This window comes from Ascaphus truei, chromosome 2 (genome assembly GCF_040206685.1).
Source record: "Ascaphus truei isolate aAscTru1 chromosome 2, aAscTru1.hap1, whole genome shotgun sequence".
Classification (NCBI taxonomy): Eukaryota; Metazoa; Chordata; class Amphibia; order Anura; family Ascaphidae; genus Ascaphus; species Ascaphus truei.
In genome coordinates, this window is record NC_134484.1 from 52,916,558 (window position 1) to 52,932,285 (window position 15,728).

A 15,728-nucleotide genomic window follows, 5' to 3' on the forward strand; every position below is an offset into this window, starting at 1 on the left:
TGTGATTCGTCTTTTCCGGGTTTTTCTTTATCACTGACAATCCACATGGCGGATTCCGCAATCCATATTATGCAGATTGGATTCTTAAAAATCTGTACAGATTGTATCCAACAGAGTTTTTGGATTAATCTGCACGAATTGAAACTAGAACAATCGGTCGATGGATTTTACACAGCTGAACAGATTTTGAATAGAAAGCTCAGGAAATTCCGGGAAATAGTTTTTGAAAGTTTCGCCCATCTCTGCCCTTAGGTATCCCCTTCAGAGGTATATTTCTCGAGAAGCAGTGTGTCCCTCCAGCTGAAATGTAGAAAAAAATATGATCCAGGGCACAAACAGATTTCCAAAAATAATTTAATGTATCATAACAGCACCAAAGTACTTTGGTGCTGTTATGATACATTAAATGTTTTTGGAAATCCATTTGTGCCCTGGATCATCATTTTTTCTACGTATACAGGATTATCAGGCAGATTTCCCTGAACCAGGAGCACCGGTCATTGCAAGTATTCTACTCATGCTATTGGTGTGCAGCTTTGCCATTTATTGTCCTACAGCTGAGATGAACATGGTTCAGCTCCGGAGACCCCTTGCTTCCCACCTAGAGTTAAAAAAAAAAAAAAAACTACCCCCCAAGGCGGAAAAAAAGTAGTAATCCGATTCCTAGTAAAGAAGATTAATTTGTTGGCATGGTATTATATATTTGTCTTATAAGACATCTTCAGTTGATGGAAGAAACGATTACTGAAAATGTAATTTGAAAGCACTCCTGGGGTATGTATTATAAGTAAATGTAAATTATGACAATTTATTTTCAAATCTCAGCATGTTTTTTTTTTGGTTCAAAATTCTGTAATGGCATTTTTGAAATTCTGCAGAAAAAATGTGACTGGTGGTTTTGGAAAGTGCCGGCTGAAGCACTGCAAAGAAATGTTTTCAGCATTCCAGTGGGATCAATCTACAAACAGCTTGTGTAAGCTTTTCTCTGCTTCATTCCATGAGTCCTTTGAGCAAGTGCTTGTTAGAGAAGTTGGGGTAGTAGGTGTGCAGAGCAGTATTATACATTAATACGCTGTATGAGTGTATTTGCATCCACCAAGCCAGAAATTGCATTATCCTGTGTGTAGGTAACAAAGCGATGACAATGGTAATGACTTGGTAAAGATTTATTGAATTTATAAGTTTGTCTTTACTACCCTAACGTAGAAAGTGTAAGGCAAAGGGTTCCTTTAAGGAATAATGGCTCCCACAATTCCGGACATACCAAATGATGTAGCACTATAATTAGGAGATAGCCATTTAACATGCCAAAAAGATGGAGGACTATGTCTGGAAATCAGTGTACACCTGCAGTGGTGACAAGGCATAAGTGTAAAGATGGACAGCCTGGAGGAGGGTGGAGCGGATGATGCCCCAAAAAGGAGACATATGGGACTGGGCACGTTAGGGTCACTTGCCTATTTAGGGAGGATGGCCAGGAGCATAGCTTCCTCACAGAAGATGGCAAAATCATAGCTTATCCAGAGAGGAAGGTTACCGAGGTGTAACCTGTCCAGGAAAAGAGGATGGATGCAGATATAGCCTGATCAGATGAAGTGGCGGTCCAAGGGCATAGCCTGCCGGTGGAGGATGACTGGGTGCTGCCCAGGGAGTGGGAGACGGTTGAGGAACTGGTTAAACATAAGGCAATACAATTAAGTAAATCCACATACTGTAAAAACTAGGCTTTGGTAGAACAGGCATAAATTATCCAGAGCTGATATGAGAGTATGGTAAAGTGCAGGCTAGCATTCTGATTTTGCAGCTGGCAAAGGACACTGGCAAATGTTTTATATTGAGGTAAAGCTAAAATGAGATTAGTTAATCAACCTACTGCAGAAAGGCAGGATGAAAGCCTAGACTGGAGTTGCTATTAAACCACAAATGTATGCTATAGGCTTCTAATGATACATCTGACAATATCACAATTTGTCACAGGAGCATTTGTGAACTAGATTGGGAAAAAAAATTGTCATATGGGAACATATTCCCCCCTGATTTACCAAACTATTCGGCAGAGGTAGTTACAGTAAGTAGGGAATCAAATTACCTACATGGGCTTATACAATACTACAATTACATAACACTTATAGTTTTTTCCTTATGCTATTTATTCTCAGATTCTGTTTGTTATACACATTCAAAGTTATTCTAGACTTGCTTTATTTAGAGTTCGTGAATGTTGTGCATTCCCACATTTAATATGAAGTTAATGATGATGTTTGTAAAAGTTTAATTAATTTTGTCACTAAAACTTTTATTTACTACATGAACCCTGACTAATTTATAAGACAAGTATATGATATTCTTAAAGGGAAATAAATAGTGTCGATACATACTCTACAGTAAGAATTCTTAACAGTGAAATTAATTTTGTAACCTACTGTAATGCAGTCATTTTAATTGTGAGGTGCAATATTCTAAATCTGTTAATTGCATGATATGCTTAAAAATAAATTTTAATGTGATAACTGGATTTCATTCATTCCAATCTGGATTATGCCCCATTTTAAATGGGTAACCGTGTCTGTTGCATTTTGGATTACTATGGATATATTTATCTTTACTATAATAATTGTGTTATCTATAAAACAACAATATATATGAACACATGTGCGGTAGCATTTTATAATTCACAAAGTAATTTAATTTATTACTTAGCAATTATTAATGTTATCTGATATGGCAACCAATATGTGCATTTTTTCATTGGGCTTTTCATTTTCTGTGCTAATATATACAGTGTATATTGATTGGATTAAATTAATAGGTATCTCCCTTTCCATCAGTTCTACCAACAGTCAAGATTATACATTTGGGCCCATAATTACTACACCATGCTATTCCATAAGACACCTTCCTGTGCCAGAAGATACTTTATGACCCATTTAAGTACTTTGGGCTATGAGATGTCTTCTGGCTTTAGTTAGATGATGTATTTTTACATATCACAGCTTAAGCATGACCCATTATATTTGTGCACTAGTCACTATTTTGAAATATGTGTATTGTACCTTAAATAGTGTCATTTGTGAATTCAGTCTATGTCATCTAGTTTCCTTATACCTCAGGAAGAAAATACTATATAGTAAGGTATTTACAAGAGTGGGACCTGTGTCTGTAAAACGGTATACAGTAATTAGCTCTGTGTATAGTACTGTTTAAATTATATTAGTGTGATTAGCTGTCTTCGGTTTTCACAATCATTTTCTAAACGTTCGCTACAAAGAAATATTTTCACATCACATTTACCCAATAATTTGAAGTAACTACTATTCCAAATAAAGCAAATAACACTATAGACATATTATCGTTGAGTGTGGATTGAATTTAACTTGAATGTGGGAGCTGATAGCAAAGCATTTATATAAAGTGCTCTTCTGAAAGTTGATACATCTTAATTCAAATTCAGTACTCATTCTGACTTGGGGCTTAATAGCATTGACCATTTCACCGTTTTGCCACCAGGGGACAAATCTCCGCTGCCATTTAGCCACTGGCCATTTCAGAGGTAGGGGATTAGTGTTAGGGTTTAAAGTTAGTGTTGTTTGGGAAATGTGTTAACGGGTTAAGGTTCTTAGCGTAAGGCATTACCAGGGTAAGGTTTTTAAGGTAATGAGATAAAAGATTAAGGTTTTTAAAGTAAGTGGTTACTTTAAGAATTATTAGGGTTAGGATTTAGAGGACACTACCTGTGGCAGGCAAATGTCCTGGTGTTAAAGCGGTGGTGGCTGAATGGAGGCCGTGAAAAGGCCGGGTCGACATGTGATGCAATATGTTTCAAGGCAGTCGATCATACTTTGAACATCCGATAACTGCAATGCAAGTCAATGCATGGGAACATATTACTTTTGAACATATTGAATTAGGCCTGTACTCTCATAATGCAGAGATCAGTGTCCTTCTACAGTCATGCTTATAATTCAAACTTCTTAGCAATCTCCTTCAAATTTAAATAATTTATTGGCTGACAGTGCTCAGTATGTGTAGACTATTTCCTGTTTTTAAAAAGCAGCAAAGTTCTCAATTGTGTTGATCATGTTCCTAAACGTTGGCACAATATCTATGTGTGTTTTTTATCTCGGAATATCTATCTCTCCGACCAAAGGAAACCATTGAAGCACAGGCTACACAAAAAGATTATATAAAAACATACAGTCTTCCATTTTAAAGATACTGTCTAAGTGATTTTATTGTTGATCTTTATTACATGTTAGATTATTTGATGACAGCATGTTGCTATTTATTATTATTCACTTTTTTTAAACCAATACCTTATATTGATTAAAATATTTTAAAAAAATAGGGACACAGCAGTAAAAATGGGGACCTTGGCAAACACAAGTTTGAAAAATCTCCGAACCTATAAAAACCTAGTAGAACATAACAATCAGAGATGTGCAAAGCTATCCAGACTGCAGTAGTATGACTTTTTGCAATTTTTTCCCCAGTTTCACTTTCCCTGGGAAAAGCTTTGTCAAAGGGCTAATACTGTCATGAAACTACTCTTAGGCCCTGCTAACAAAGTTCTGTTAGGCTATTTAACATAGCGCTAACATAGATTAATGTGAGGTTAATAGTAACACCTATTCACTAAAGGAAACATCCTTTCTGATGCAGCGGCTGTTATTCGAACAAATCTCGGCGCCGATTTTGAGTTCTCTGCTGTTCCCCACGCAGCAGGAACGTGGCCAATCGCCCCAGGCACCCGCGCTTATCGCGGATGTTTTGTTTGAATTTCATGGATTCTGTTTCTTCATTTGCAATAAAATGGATGAATTGTAATGTGTACAGTACTGTGCTACTGTGCTACTGTGTCAATTTCATGTTTCTAATAGCCAGAACACTAAAATTCGTTTTTCTGCACTCGCCACACTCGCATCTTAGTGCGGGAAGGCTGGAATTTATCCCGCGATTTCAAATCGGGATTCCGATGTACATGACGCGTGAAATGTTCGAATAACGGCCGCTGCATCATTACATTAACCCAGTTCTACTCCTTTAACAGCGTATGGATACATTTTACTAGAGTACCAAGTGACTTATGTAACTCCGCAAATACCCCTTTATACAATACATGGAGAGATATCTGTGCACAAATCTGAACAAACCTGAGATGCCTGGGAAATATGTTAATTGTAATCATTTAAATATACTTCGTTCAACAACTCCATTCCCCCCACCCCATAACACCATCACCACCATCACCTCCATCAACAATTCAGTCTTTTCTCCACCTCCCTACCTCACTCAATCAACAACTGTGCTGGTGTCAGCAGTCCTTGACCCCCGGAAAACGAGTTGGCATAGCTGGCCAGCATGATGGGAATTACTTGAATGATGATTGCAATGACTGTGGGGAATTGGGGGAATGCCACTGCTGTCAAAACAACCCATGCAGTTATAAATAATGTGTAATCTGCACTGTGAGTCATAATAAAGAAGAAAAAAAAGCAATGTGTTCACATTTTGGACGTTTGATATTCCTGTAGCTCTCGTCTTAATGCAATGTTTGATGCAAAGTCTTGTGAAATTTACAAACGACACAAAACTTAATGGTTTTACCTTAAAAAGTTGTTTGTAATGTATTGTAATGTTTTATGCATATATTTTGTTATCAATATAATTTGTTATTCATTTTAAGTAAAACATACACAGTAAAAATGATGTTGTTCCCTCACTATTCAGGTTGTCTGGGATGAATGTTCCACCTCCAATAATCAGCAACAAAAATTGGCTAAGGCTGCATTTTGTAACAGATAACAACCATCGATACAGAGGATTCAGTGCCCAGTATCAAGGTATGTACAGTAGAAGTACATTCAGTTGTCAAAAAAAAAAATATTTTTTTAGTTTCTGATAGATTTCATAAAAAATAAACATGTGTATACGTAATTTATGTTTTAACAGATTGCATTGTACTCCATAGCATCATGTGAACATGTTGTGTAGCAAGACAAATGAATAGAAAATGATTAGCCCTATTAGTGCTACTGTATTTTACTAGACCATTTATATTACTATACTTTTCATTGTTATCATTGACTATCAATTAATATATAGTATACATAGAGGAAAGTACTGTAAATTTTCAAAAACCAGCCTGAGAGATCAGCGAAGGCAATGAGCATTCAATTCATTTTTGTCTTCACAGTAAAGCAGTTCAACCAATGACATACTGTAGAAATATAGAATATATATAACTTGACATTTTAACTTTCATTTTTACAACCAAAATAGCTGTGACCCACACTGTAATGTTTTATGTAACGAATAAAGTTATACTCTAAGAATATAATCAATTTACTATTGTATTCTTTTGAAAAGCTGGGGTAGGGAAACAGTTTACATGTCTATTCTAGAATAGAATGCTCCACTACCTATGTCATTGGTTGCTGTTTTTTCAAATGTCATCATTCTTGTGTGTTGCTGTTCAGTAAAGTTACATTTAGAGCAAAGTGGTTTACATGTGTAATTCTCTGTAGGTTGTAATTCACTTCTTTGAACCAACAACAATGTTGTATAATTGAGAAAGATAATAAGGGCACTTAAAAAAATATGTAGGTGTACAGTACAAACATAATCACCAAAATTGCCCATTACAATGTTATTTATGCATTATATGTAATCATTCTTCCGTTTCAGTGGCAAAAGAGCTTTGAAGAACAAATAAATACTTTATATGATAAGATAAGAATGGCCTTTATTTAGTGACAATAACTCATGTACACCTCCATCTACCTACAGTACAACTGTTATGTTGGTCAAGTAAAAAACCCAGCCTACAAAGAATCACAATAATTTAGGATTAGATTAGCTACACAACTCTGTGCTGCACTCAAGCCCCGTGGCCATTGCTCCAGTGCTGGAGAAGAGTTCAGCTCCATTCAAATGATTTGTCTGTCTACCATTCCTTAAGGAAAGAGCACTGCAGATTTGTAATTAAAGCAGCAATCCCACCTAACAAATGTAGTTCCCTTGGGAAACTACATCTGTCCTGCAGTAAATGATTCCACCTTTCTTCAAAGAGTGTATTATTTTTAAGAGGTCTTTTTTTTCCTCTTCTACCCAGCTTTGTGACAGAGATTAAATGTGCAACACTGACCTCATATATCACAGCTACTGTTTGTACAGTCCTGCAGTGAGAACCCCTAAATAATTAACCGAAAGGAAATGTTGATCAGTGTGGATTGTTGCTTTAATAAAACAGTAGATATACGGTAATTTAGCATGGAAAACAGGTGAACAAAGTAGCCACAACATTGCAATTGTCACAATTATTTTGTGTAATGTATGTGTGTATCCATTTGGTGTCTGATTTAAGGGATGTGCATCAATAAAAGCATGACTTTTAGTCAAATATGTATTGTATTGTAAAGAAATCTTTAAGCCTATAACGCATTTAACTAAAAGCTGATAAAGCAATTCACTGAAATTGTATCATTGCATCATACAAAACCTTCGAAAATAAAGTCTTTTTGAGCTCCAAATCATTTGTCAATCAATCATCAACATTTTGTAAGTAAACATGTCCTATTATTTTCCATTTACAGTAATGCCACTTAAGAAAACACACCTGACTTTAAAAGACTATTGCAGTTATTTAAACACAATATGCGCTAAAAAAGTACTTTCTAAAACCATTTAGATGACAAAAGATTTACATAATGAAACAAAAAAATCCTAATGTTATTAACTGAAACAAAACTAGATCGAAATCACATATTAGAGCTGTGTAAAAAAATATGGAGAAAATTGATTCAAATTATGTAAACTGTATTAACGTGGTTATGGTCTACCTAGCATCAGGGTTAAGCAAGAATAAATCAAATAAAAAGGACTTGATTCTATAATGGTTATTTAAACTGAACAGTGTTGTTGTTTTGTTTGTTTTTACTATTTTGCTTTCTTTACTCACCACATTCCCTGAGATTTTAGAGGGTTGTAAAAAAAAAAATGTTTTCTTTTGTGTTCTTTTCCTGTCGCTACGATAGAGGTTTTTTTCATGTTTGTTTTAGATCATTGTGACATTTGTTGTGGTTGAATAAACAATATGCAGAAGTTTATACATGTTGCACAATTGGAGCTACTGTCTTTAGTAAAAGTTTAGCATATTTTGCCCAGGGACAGTTATTATAATTGAACTGAATTTGTGTAACTCTGGTAGACATCATGTACAGTACACACCGTGCAGAATAGCTATTAATTTAGCATCACAAAAATTGGAAGGGATCTCTTTCAATCATCCAAGATGTATTATTATTCAATGAACCCCCTGCTACACATTGCAATATATATTAGATTTAGAGTAATGTAAAATTACTCAGGCATGTAACACTTTGTATACTTTTTTAATGCTTGTTTGCATGCTAATAGGATTTAATAGCTGTGATGAAATGTATTGTAACACATTTTTTTTAACACAATTCTCCAAGGTGGTGATATAAAAACTCCTTCAAAAATGGTTTGACATAAATTTCTCTGGAATAAAAATTGGGTTAATAAAACATATTTATTGCAATTTACATTATAAAATTAAATAGAATATCTTAGAGACCTACAGTACTGTACTCAATAAACTTCAAAGCTACAAAATATATGCAAAAAGGCAACAAAGCCTTCATCACCTCATTCAATAAAAGGGGAAGAAGTAACCAAACTAGCTCCATTACATGCAAATCTGAATGTAAATTAGGATGAAAATTAGTCATTTTTAAACAAATTTACTCATTTGCATTCTATTCAATAAATTCAGATCACCACATTTTTTTTTGCATGGTCCAGGATGGCGAGCCAACAAATTTGGAATTCTACTTATATGGGATGTACCATGTAGAAAATCTAATTGGCCAGCTTGGACTAGGTGAAAAAAACAAAACATACACAGATATAAAATTACAGGTGTAGTAAACCCTTTGTTACCATATTTGTCATGGAGTCAAGGATTATGCTATGTTAACTTAAAGGTAATAATTTTGAAACCTAACCCTATCTGCCTCTTGCATGTCATAGAAGCTAGTATGGTCATGGGATACCTAACCTCATTACTCCAACACACCTAACTCCCCTCCATCTACCATACTTTACCTGTCTATTAACCATTCTAAATACGTCTACTGACGTAGCAAACTTATTGTCTGCAGAGCTACAATGAAAAAGATTAAAGTTGTGGCTCCAGAGATAGTGCTGCCGGTAAGGGGGGAGGGGGTGGGAGTGGCCATGCAATAATCCTCTAGCAGCTGAGGTTGTGAGGTTGTCTTCACACGGCTTGCCCTGGTGACAAAAAAAGTAAGTTGTGCTACATCTGTAGGCCAGGGTTAAAAAAATGTTGAAGCTAATACATATACTAGGTAGATTCACAGATTTGAGACCGAACATCAAAGTTTATTCTGTACTTTGAGTCAACTTCGGAAACAAACATGCAAATTCAATCAGATTTAGAGCCACCCCCCATAGAAAGGATTATTATCTGGTTTGTCTTTGTTTGTCTGTTTGTTAGAGGAAACTAGGTTTGAGTTTAAAGTTCGAAAATACATATCCACTTTTTTTTGCGTATATGTATGTGTATATACGTATGTGTGTATACGTATAAGTGTGTATATATATATATATATATATATATATATATATATATATATCAAAAACAACACAAAAATATGTAGCGCTCAGGTGGATATGAGTGATAATATTAATACTAAAAATTATAATATAACTAATAAATATATACTAATAAAAATAGCGCGCAATTAACTAAATATAACAACAAACCATAACGTGGTAGTGATAAAGAATACGTCCAATATAAAGGTTCCACTTTAAACAAAAATCCAGAGAGATAAGAGTCCCAGATAAAGATCCAGGGAGAGTTGTGCAGCCTCAGATAAAAGTGGCATAGCCAACCACTACGAATCCAAGAACAAAAAACAAACAGAAGCGCAAGCTCCATAGCACGTAACTTTTTAAACAATAAAGTACATTTATTTTAAAAAACTGCAGCCCAAAAGAAATGTACTTACAGGATTAAAAAAAGCAACCATATGTGGGAGAGAAATCTCTATGTGAAGTCATCTGTGAGGGTGAGGTGGGTCCCAGGTAGGCAGGGTACATCTCCACCAGCTCCTGTCACGAGTTGGCGCCAAAAAACTGAGTCAATCAGTATCTCCATGTCCTCTGCTCTTAGCATGGAACAGTTGCCAGCACTTAAAAATGCAGCTAGCTTGATCGCAGGGACGCCCAGGACTCCGTGTACACACACCCAGAAACGCGATGACGTCACCAACCCTATGCTTTTCGTCACACAAGGGCGACTTCGTCAGGGGTAGTTTGATTGGTTAGTGACAGCCAATGAAATAGGCTGAATGATGTAAAGTCATTCTTAAAGCCTAATTCCTGATTCACAACAAAACGGAGGTTTACAAGGTTAAATAAACATTAATACATTTAAAAATTCAACAATACCTCATCAATATTTGTGTAGTTCACACCATACACTCACAATAACCCTACTTATTAATGAAATTCATTTAATCACTTCTAATCCTACTACTAACAGTACCAGAAAAATAACCTACTAATACCAATCTAACATTCATCAAATATGAAAGAATAAACCATTTAAATTGGAATCTATATCTATAATTGATCTTAGCTCTAATACACTAATTTCTATCACATAACTCAAATATACCATTTCATATGTATATAACCATATATAATTCCTTATGTGTAGTGGGAACAACACAACAACAAAATAACAATGCATTGAACATTTGACATATTTCACAATAAAAAAGGAAATGCATATAAATAAACAAAAAATATATAATATAAAAAAATTATAATCATTAATATTTGAATTTATTATTAATCCAAAATAGGAAATGATTTAATGAAAAATGTACTTATGCTAAAAAAAAATACTAATAGAACTGGATTGACTCTGAACTTGAAAATTAAGCACCTATTTTAAATATAGATAAAAAGTATATATAAACTACAGAAAAAACCCTCCAAAAACAAAGAGCCCTATCCACTTAACACTTAAACGTATTTTAGACAGGAGGAGAGAATCACAATAGTAACCTGAGCAGTTAGGCAGAGAACAGCAAAAGAGAAAGAATTATATTGTATATATATATATATGTATGTATGTATGTATAGATATATATACATATATATATAGACAATATAATATCAATATAATATCTATATATATGTATTTCAATATAATATATATATATATATGTATGTATATATATGTATGTATGTATGTATATATATATGTATGTATGTATATATAGGTACATATGTAATATTGTGATAGTGACAAACAGGTGCTACACTATAAGTGATCACTAATAATAACGTGACAGTATAAAAGCAATATAAGCTTTGACAAAATAAACGTGTAATTAACGTGTGAAGTAAATAAGTAAATAAGGATTGTAACTCTCTGCTTAAACCCTTCTGGCAGGGCCTGTCTTCTCTGGTCCCCAAATTGAAGAATTGAAGTCTCGTAACCCTGGGGGAGCATAAAGGGAGACAAAATACCGTACAACAATCTAAGTGCAGACAATAGTGTTGAGTGAAATAACTCAATGGTAATCTTGGCTCCTATGTGCAACCTACTCACAGGATTTCAGGGTTAATCTGGCAACATCAAAACAGCATCAGGTGGTTTGGATCACAGATGGTCTTCTGAGTTTGAAGTGGTATTAAATTCCAGTATCAGCGAGATCATAGGATGTAAAGGTAAAGGAAATACCCATAGTGCATATCAATAATATAAAGTATAAATTTATGGCAACTTTCAAGAATGCACACTTACAATAAAAACATATAAAATACGCATGAATCACAAATGTGCCGTAGCTCACCCCCCCACCTCCGCTGAGAGTCTGATGCATTCTAGGGACTCCTCCGCGTTCGGTTAGCTGCCTCCTGATGGCTCTCTGGGGCTTTGCTCCGTCGTGATCTCCAGAGCGCTGCGTCACTTCCGGTTAGGCTTTTGGGATGGGCAGTCACTCGGCACCTCATCTCTCCTCCTCTGGGCGGTCCTACTCTACTTAAGCGTCAGAAGTCACGTTATCTACCGGTAAAACGCGTAGAGTAGGACCGCCCAGAAGAGGAGGGACGAGGTGCCGAGTGACTGCCCAACCCAATAGCGTGGTCGAGGTCACAAGCAGAGGTCGGAAGCAGGCGGCAGATAGCGTGGTTGACGACACATGCATAGGGGATGCTCGAGGAATCTTGGTCCTAGCACTGGTCTCACATGAGAGGACATAGTCTTTAACATCTTGTGATATTTTAGGTCACGAAAAATATCGGGACAACAGTTCTTGTGCCTTGAGGACACCTGGGTGACCGGCGTGTCAGGAGTCGTGCATTAATTGGAGCACTTCTAATCTTACCTCCTTAAGGACGAACAGATGGTCCTTAGAGTTCCACAAATCACCCCGCAGAAATAGTTCAGCTTCTGGTGGAGGATTATCAAGAAAGGGGTCATTTGAGTAGGCTCTCTTAATTAGTGTGAGGAGATCTGCGGAAAACGTAATTCCCATAAATGTTTTCTTTGGTAGAATAGTTCCTTCTTGCGCTTTATCTGAATAAGGATTAGGTAATAACTGTGACAAGGCATCAGCCTTCCCCTTCTTTAGGCATGGGCGGTATGAGATGTGGAACTGAAATATTGCGAAGAATAGCATCCACCTGACTTGTTGTGCAGACAGCCTCTTTGCAGATCGTAAGAAATTCTAAGTTCCTGTGATCTGTAAAGACGGTAACTGGGTGATTGGCCACCTCAAGTAAATGGCTCCACTCTGAGAATGCGGCTTTTATCGCCAAAAGTTCCTTGTTTCTGATGTCATAATTTCTTTCCGCTGTTGACATTTGGTATGAATAAAAAGCGCAAGGATGATGATGATCTTGGGTCCAATTCTTTGTGAATGGATGGCACCAACAGCGGAGTCAGATGCGTCCACTTCCATGACAAATGGTAGTTCTGGATTTGGATGAATGAGGATGGGGGCAGATGTGAAAAGTGACTTCAACTGTTCAAATGTCACATCCGCTACAGACGATCATTTGAAGGGGATTTCTTTCCGTGTGAGTCGGTTGATTGGGGCAATAATGCCAGAGACATTTTTAATAAAACGTCTATAGAAATTAGCCCACAAATCTCTGAATGTCCTTCTCATTTCGAGGAATTGGCCATTCTACCACGGCTTGAATCTTGCCTGGGTCCATACTCAAACCATCAGGGGAGATGACATAACCAAGAAATTGCATGCTGGTCTTTTCAAATTCACATTTTTCTAATTTTATGTACAGTTTATATTTTCGGAGATGCTCTAGGACAATCCAGACATGTTTCTGGTGATCTTTGATATTATCTGAGAAGACTAGGATATCATCCAGTTATGCCACTACGAATTGGTCCAGTATCTCTCGAAGAACATCATTGATTAAATGCTGGAAGTAGCAGGAGCATTACAAAGTCCAAAAGGCACCAGGTATTCATAGTGCCCATAACGGGTTCGGAAGGCTGTCTTCCACTCGTCACTGGGTCGGATGCGGACCAAATTATATGCTCCTCGAAGATCTAATTTGGTAACGATCTTGGCTGACCGAATTCTTTCCAATAGTTTGGGAATCAGAGGTAACGGATACCTATTCTTAACTGTGATTTTATTTAGTTCCCAATAGTCAATGCAGGGACGTAGCGAACCGTCTTTTTTTCCCACGAAGAAGAGAGCAGCACCTGCTGGGGAAGTAGAAGGTCGGATGAAACCCTTCGGCAGGTTCTCCTGTAGGTAGTCGTTGAGGACCTTCAATTCTGGCTCTGAGAGAGAATAGATTCTTCCAAACGGAATGGCAGAACCCGGTAATAAGTCAATGGGGCAGTCATAACAATGATTTGAAGGAAGCATATCCACGTTCTTCCTGTCACACACATCCAAAAACTCAGAGAATGGAGTTGGCAGTAGATTTTAATGGGGCAAGGAAATCTTATGTATTCCCACACACTCTGATATAAAAGTTTTGGGTAGGCAGGCTAGCTGGCAGTGCTCTGAGGGAAATGTGAGTGTCTTGATCTTCCAGTCAATTAGCAGGTTGTGGATCATGAGCCTTGGAATTCCCAGCATCACTGGAAACAAAGGTGAAGGAATAAGACTAAATGAAATCTTCTCCTGATGATTGGGCTCTATGATTAGTGTTAGATTAATTGTTTCACGGGTAACAGGTCCAGATCTCAAAGGACAACCGTCAACAACTTCAATCCATTCTGATGATTCCTTGGCTATGAAAGATACTGAATGAATCTTGGCGAATTCTATGTCCATAAAATGCCCTGCCGTCCCTGAGTCAACCATCACTGTGGATAAAAAATGATGTGTTCCTTCCTCGATTATAATAAGGACCAGGAGGTGTGCATGTAGAGAAGGAGGGTTACCTTTATTTTAAGAAGCAGAGAAAACAGTCTTTGAAATGGCGTGCAGCTGATTTCTCCTAGGGCTCTAAAAAGAAGACCGCCTGGGCTTATTTGGGCAATCAGCGAGATAGTGTCCATCATTTCCGCAATACAAACAGAGATCTTTTGTTCGGCGTCTATTCCTTTCTCCAGTTGAAATAGGTCCCTGCAATGTGTTTACTTGCATCGGTTCCTCCTCAGTCTCCTGGAACGTCTTGGGGTGGGGTTGCTTGGCAATAATCCGTCTCTCCAATCGTCTTTCAGTAAGCCTTCGATCGATTTGAATGCATAAACTGACAAATTCCTCAAATCTCTCTAGAGGCACCACCCAGGCAAGTTCGTCTTTGATTTTCTCGGAAAGTCCCTGCTGAAAATGATATCTCTGAGCGGCCTCATTCTACTCAGTATCGGTAATCCATCTGCAGAATTCAGCGGCGTACTCAGCTGCCAAACGTCTTCATTGACAAAGGTTGTTCAAAGTTGCTTCAGCGGTTGCACCACGGTTTGGGTCATCAAAAATCAGACTCATAGCTTCAATGAATCCCTCCAGATCCCTTAGCAGTGGGCTACCCTGTTCTAACAGAGGAGAGACCCAAGCAAGGGCCTCATCCTTGAGCAGGTTGATGATCAGTCCAACCTTGGCTTCGTTGATATTATAGATGATGGGCTGTAGTATAAACAGAAATCTGCATTAATTAAGGAAATCACGGAAAGATTGTTTTTTCCCCAAAAAAAATTCCGGAAGGGGTTGACGGGGCGCAATTATGCCATAAGTGCAGCAAAATCAGACAATAGGAAAGGAAATCCCAGTTTACAATCTAAGAGGTTTAATGGGAAATTTACAGAGACAGTAGGTGAGGGAGTAAGTGCTCTAGATGGCAGTGCTTGGTCACAATGTGTGGTAGGAGTGACTGAGTGTGGGACAATAGCCATGAGTGCAGGCTATTGGGATACTTGATTTGTGGGGCGAGATTTAATGCTGGTCAGTATTAAATGAAAAGGTTAACACCATTTACAGGGGAAGAGATGGCAGGGACGCATGAGTGAGATCAGGTGTGTATGTCAGGCTATGGGGAAATTGTTCCTGATACATCCTGGTGTCTGGTAACCCATGACCTAATACATGGAATTGCTTGTAATATCCTTGATGTACGCAGAATTATTATCTTTTACAATATCATCTATATTTTACATACTTCACTATATGCATTGTGCGCTG

At 37.1% G+C, this 15,728-nt stretch overlaps 1 protein-coding gene across 6 annotated transcripts in view; it reads left to right on the plus strand.

Moving 5' to 3' along the window:
• CSMD3 (CUB and Sushi multiple domains 3) overlaps positions 1-15,728 on the plus strand; it is a 1,548,521-nt gene that overhangs the window by 658,352 nt on the left and 874,441 nt on the right. For all 6 annotated transcript variants that reach the window (XM_075582415.1, XM_075582410.1, XM_075582412.1 and 3 more), the window contains exon 6: positions 5,728-5,840. In XM_075582415.1, coding sequence (XP_075438530.1) covers positions 5,728-5,840 — 113 coding nt within the window. The remainder of the gene's footprint in view (positions 1-5,727; positions 5,841-15,728) is intronic.